We start from the raw sequence: 4,749 nt of genomic DNA on the forward strand, positions 1-4,749 counted from the left end.
TTTATGAAATAAATATATAGATGTAAACTTAGATATTATGCATAATTTACTTATTTACTTACTTTGAATTGTTTATTTGTAGCCCTCTACGTCGAAGAAATTTTCAGTTGACCAAAATTTAGTTAACCCTTTTATGTTTTCATCTGATGAAAACCCTGAAAATGAACAGTTTGAAAAAGATGGCCACAGAATGGTAATTTTTATTTCAAACAGCTTTAATTAATTTATAACTTCTATTCCTTTAAGTACATTCTTATTTCCAATAGTTTTTAGTACATTTTTAATTGTTTTATTTCTCAGGAAAAAACTTATTAATTATTTTTTAATAACTTGATCATGATAACCCATACATTTATAAATGGATATGACTTCAAAATAAATAATAATGAATCATTGTGAAGAACTATATGGGTATTCAAAATAGAATAATTTAAATTAAGTATTACACCTATATGGCTGTATACATTATTAATGTAATTAATTTGATGTTTAGACTTCTATGAAGGAAAATGCAAATAATTTGATTAATGCCACTACAAAATGTTTAGATGCGACACGCCGACACGTGTTGATAATTTGGTATGTATAAAACCTAAATACTTAAAAAAAAAAAATTGCCTTAGTTCATATATACATTATTGCAAACATAAAAAAACAAATTAACTAGGAATAAGAACTTAAAATTAAATTAATTGTCTGAACATTCAATTTTAAATACAATACTGTGGTATTAGATATGCTGCGTGAAGGTTATTTTAGGTATTGAGGGTCTATGGTACATTTGTACTGTACCAAATTAACTTATTATTTAATTAAAACATCATTAAGGTTTAGTCAAATATAGCTATTATTTTCTATTATTTGTATTAATAATGCAACTAAATTATTATGTAGGTACCATCACCATACCATAACATACCATCTACTTCTATGTATATGTATGATATGTGTAATTCTGAATCAGATAATAATGTACAGCAAAATGTTCCATTTCTACCAAGTAATATTTTATAAAATTTATCTATTTTCATATATATTATGTATACTTTGTTCATACGCTTTTTATTTTAATTATTATTAAAAGCATTAAATGATGCAAACACACAAAAAACAGTAATGGAAATATTACTAAACATTGAAAATCAAAATAATTTGATTATAAAAGAACAATCCATCATGAAACTAGTACAAGATCGCTTATTAAACAAAATTAATGGCTTAGAATTAAATATTCAAGGAAATAGTAAGAACAGTAATGGATCATCAGTGCATTTAGATTCTGATTTCTTATCGAAGTTTCCTCTAGTTGACCATACGATGTATCTAGAAGTAGAACATCTAACTATAAATGATACTTCATTTAAAATTAAATTGGTAAGAATATTTTATTCAGTTCTATAACCAATTATTAACAGACGCTTAAATAATGTATAGGAATATTTTATAAGAAATGTCGGTGGTTCTAATTCAAAAAATCATGTGCAGCGAATGATGGGAAAATTTTTTAGTGATGAATATGCTACTAAAATGTACTAGAACTGGTCGTGGGAAAGACAAAACAACAACTGTTGGACAATCTGAACTTCTTAATGTTTTAAAAAGTGAGAGAGTTTTAAAGTATGCATTTTTTAAACACTTTCAATGTATTTGTTTGGCAAATAATTGTTCAACTTATCAATTTTCAAACTAAATAATTAATATTAATATTTTTTAATTTAACAGAAGTTGTAAAGGAGTGTAGCAGTGGTAGTTCTGTAGAATTTACCGATTCAAATTATGAAAATATTGTGGCTGAGTGGTTAAGATACGCAAGTATCAGATTAGCTAGGTCAAAGAAAGCAGACTAATTTTAATTAAATTATTTATTTACCTAAAAATATTAATGAATGTTCAGTATTACATTTTTTTTTTACAAGTATTTCAGTATTATATTTTAATGACAGCAGTTGATAGATTTTATTTTTTTTTAAAAACTCTTGAATCAGTTATTATAACAAATATAAATTAATTAAATGAGTTAATTTAATTATTTACTAATTAATAATGTTAACACTTGAAAATACTTTTGATCTACAGAGAGATGCATTTATTAGATGTAAAATACTCATCACGGCGTTTATTTGGATATGATATTTTTACTTTATTTCATAATTTTAGAAAATAAGCAGAAAGAAGAAAGATTCAGAACTAATAACAGCTGGACACTTCAGAAAAATTATAAATTTGGAAAAAAAGAAACATCCTCTACCTCGTACCTCTTTCAACCAATTACAGCCAAATTATAATATCTGTGATCCATCTCCAATAATCAATGTAACTACAATTGCTTCTAATTCTTCAAGTGTTCTACCTAATTACCATTTTGTTGAATATCCTTTGAATGACATATTAACAACACAAAATAATACACCGTTTAATGTTTCAAACATTTCATCTGATAACCCTATTGGTCAAAATGTACAGCCTTATAATATTGATGGTATTGACTTAAAAGATAAAATTCGATCTTGGATATTACATCATAAGGTATCTCATAATTGTGTCAATTCTATATTAAAAATTATGAAATCTGAAGGTTTACAAGTTCCTAGTGATGTACCTACCTTGATGAAAACACCTCTGTCTCATGAAATTTTTAATATTGATAACGGTTCTTACATCCACTTTGGACTAGAAAAAATGTTAACTCCAATTTTAAAAAAGTACTTCAATAAAATAGACTTCAATAATGTTTTAAAAATAGGAATTAATATAGATGGCCTGCCAATTTCAAAATGTTCTAAAAATCAGCTATGGCCAATATTATTATCAATAATTAACTGTAATGAATTATCTGATTTTGTAATTCCAATAGGGATATTTCAAGGATTAACAAAACCATCGTCAGTTACTGAATTCTTCCACCCCTTTTTATTGGATATTTCTGCATTGTTAGAAAGTGGTCTTTGTGTAAATGATAAAATATTTAAATTTGAGATAAGTCATATTGTTTGTGATTTTCCCGCTAAGGCATTTTTATTGAATGTAAAAGGACATAACGGTTATTTTGGTTGTTCATCGTGTACTCAAGAGGGCAGGTATTTACAAAATAGAATGACATTTCCTGATATTGATGCTCCATTAAGATCTAATGAAAGTTTTCGTAATAGAGTAAATGAAGATTATCATAAAGGTGATAGTCCGTTAGAACTATTACCCATTAATATTGTGGACAGCGTTTGTTTAGATTACATGCATAATAATTATATGCCTTGGAATCACTAAAAGATTTGTTGAATTTTGGGTAAAGGGTAAAAAAGATGTTCGATTAAACGAGGAAAGTAGAAAACAAATTACTGTTGACTTATCAAACTTAGACCTTCTGTGCCATCAGAATTTAGCCGCCTACCGAGAGCAATAGAAGATATAGATTATTGGAAAGCTACCGAACTTAGATCGTTTTTATTGTATTATGGTCCAATAATTTTAAAAGGAAAATTAAAAAAAAACTTTTTTTCCCATTTTATGCTGTTATCTTGTGGAGTTAAAATTTTAATAAGTAGTTCTATATGTCAAACTCATAATGATATAGCTTTAACATTATTTAAACAATTTATAACTTTGTATTCGTCATTATATGGCGAACAATTTATTTCTTATAATGTGCATAGTTTGCTACACTTACCAATGTTTGTGAGAATTCATGGCCCGCTTGATAATTTCAGCTGTTTTAAATATGAAAATTTTTTACAATATATAAAAAAATCAATTAAATGTGCAAAATATCCACTCCAAGAAATTTTTAATAGAATAATTGAAAAACAAAAGGTCTTTATATCTAACCCACTAAAAGAATGTAACTATATGGTACTGAAAGAAATGAAAAACAGAATTCCTTCTAAACATTGTAACTTAAGTGATACAATTTTTGAAAAAATAATTCTACTTAATTTAAAAATAACAATTAATGTATTAAAAGAGAAAGATAAGTTTTTTTATCTTAAAAATAATTGTCTGGTAGTTATTAAATGCATTGTACAAAGTAATAAAAATGAAATTAAACTAATTGTTGATTCATTTTTGAGTGTATCTGAAATTTTTTCGTTCCCTATATCTTCTATTACCATTGGCTTATATTTAGTAGATCTCAATTTAGTATCTGAAAGTATTACTATATCCATTACTGATATTAAATATAAATGTTTTGTGGTAGGTATAGGTTTAGATAAAGCAATCATGACTGTACTAACTCATTCATTGCATGAAATAATTAATAATGAGTAGGTAAATACAAATGTATATAGTAATATATAATATATTATAACTTTTTATGTGATTTGAATTTTGTAATTATTTATTTTTTAATATTTTATTATGTTCATCCTATGAGTTATATTATGTTTGATTATTCTTTATTACCTTTATATTTCTTTAATAAATAATAAACTATTGATTTTATATGAAAACTGTGTTTTTTTTTTTAGATATTACATTAGGTATACCTCAACTCTAGTGTTTTTTTTATGTATTTTGTTCATTGAAATGGCCTCAAAGTCTTTGTCAATTCTTATTGTAAGTGGGTTGTAGGGAGATCATGTGATCTATTTATTTATGTATATATCACTATATACATGATTCTACCCTCTTCTCTAAGAGAAGACTTGTGCGGTCCTCACTTCCAGGAGTGGAATCTAGTTGGAAACCGGATGACGCAATCGGACGACAGCTATGAATTGAAACGATGACTAAGTGAGTCGTAGTCAACTGTGT

The 4,749-nt window shown here is 26.0% G+C and overlaps 1 protein-coding gene and 1 long non-coding RNA gene across 4 annotated transcripts; both read left to right on the plus strand.

The window, feature by feature from the left end:
• The first annotated feature begins 79 nt into the window (after positions 1 to 79).
• Positions 80 to 4,315, plus strand: LOC107882894. 3 transcript variants are annotated; one of them, XM_016801990.2, is made up of 4 exons: positions 80 to 193; positions 301 to 411; positions 494 to 579; positions 2,158 to 4,315. In XM_016801990.2, the coding sequence occupies exons 3-4, from the start codon at positions 541 to 543 to the stop codon at positions 3,262 to 3,264; spliced, it is 1,146 nt and encodes a 381-aa protein (XP_016657479.1). In that variant the 5' UTR covers positions 80 to 193; positions 301 to 411; positions 494 to 540; the 3' UTR covers positions 3,265 to 4,315. The 3 variants fall into 3 exon arrangements, with proteins under 3 accessions (XP_016657479.1, XP_029346833.1, XP_029346834.1); XM_029490973.1 differs by lacking the exon at positions 301 to 411; XM_029490974.1 differs by lacking the exons at positions 80 to 193; positions 301 to 411; positions 494 to 579 and adding an exon at positions 1,990 to 2,095.
• LOC115034330 lies at positions 1,523 to 1,829 on the plus strand. Its single transcript, XR_003839704.1, has 2 exons — positions 1,523 to 1,601; positions 1,723 to 1,829. It is a non-coding gene; the product is annotated as an uncharacterized LOC115034330 (long non-coding RNA).
• Positions 4,316 to 4,749: the final 434 nt, after the last annotated feature.

The sequence above is a fragment of the Acyrthosiphon pisum genome, chromosome X (assembly GCF_005508785.2).
Source record: "Acyrthosiphon pisum isolate AL4f chromosome X, pea_aphid_22Mar2018_4r6ur, whole genome shotgun sequence".
NCBI classification, from domain to species: domain Eukaryota; kingdom Metazoa; phylum Arthropoda; class Insecta; order Hemiptera; family Aphididae; genus Acyrthosiphon; species Acyrthosiphon pisum.

Excerpts from the sequence above, each read along its gene's own strand:
- LOC107882894 (XM_016801990.2), top strand. The coding sequence starts at position 541 with ATGTTTAGATGCGACACGCCGACACGTGTTGATAATTTG. Across the intron at positions 580-2,157 it reads CGACACGTGTTGATAATTTG|AAAATAAGCAGAAAGAAGAA; the intron begins GTATGTATAAAA and ends TCATAATTTTAG.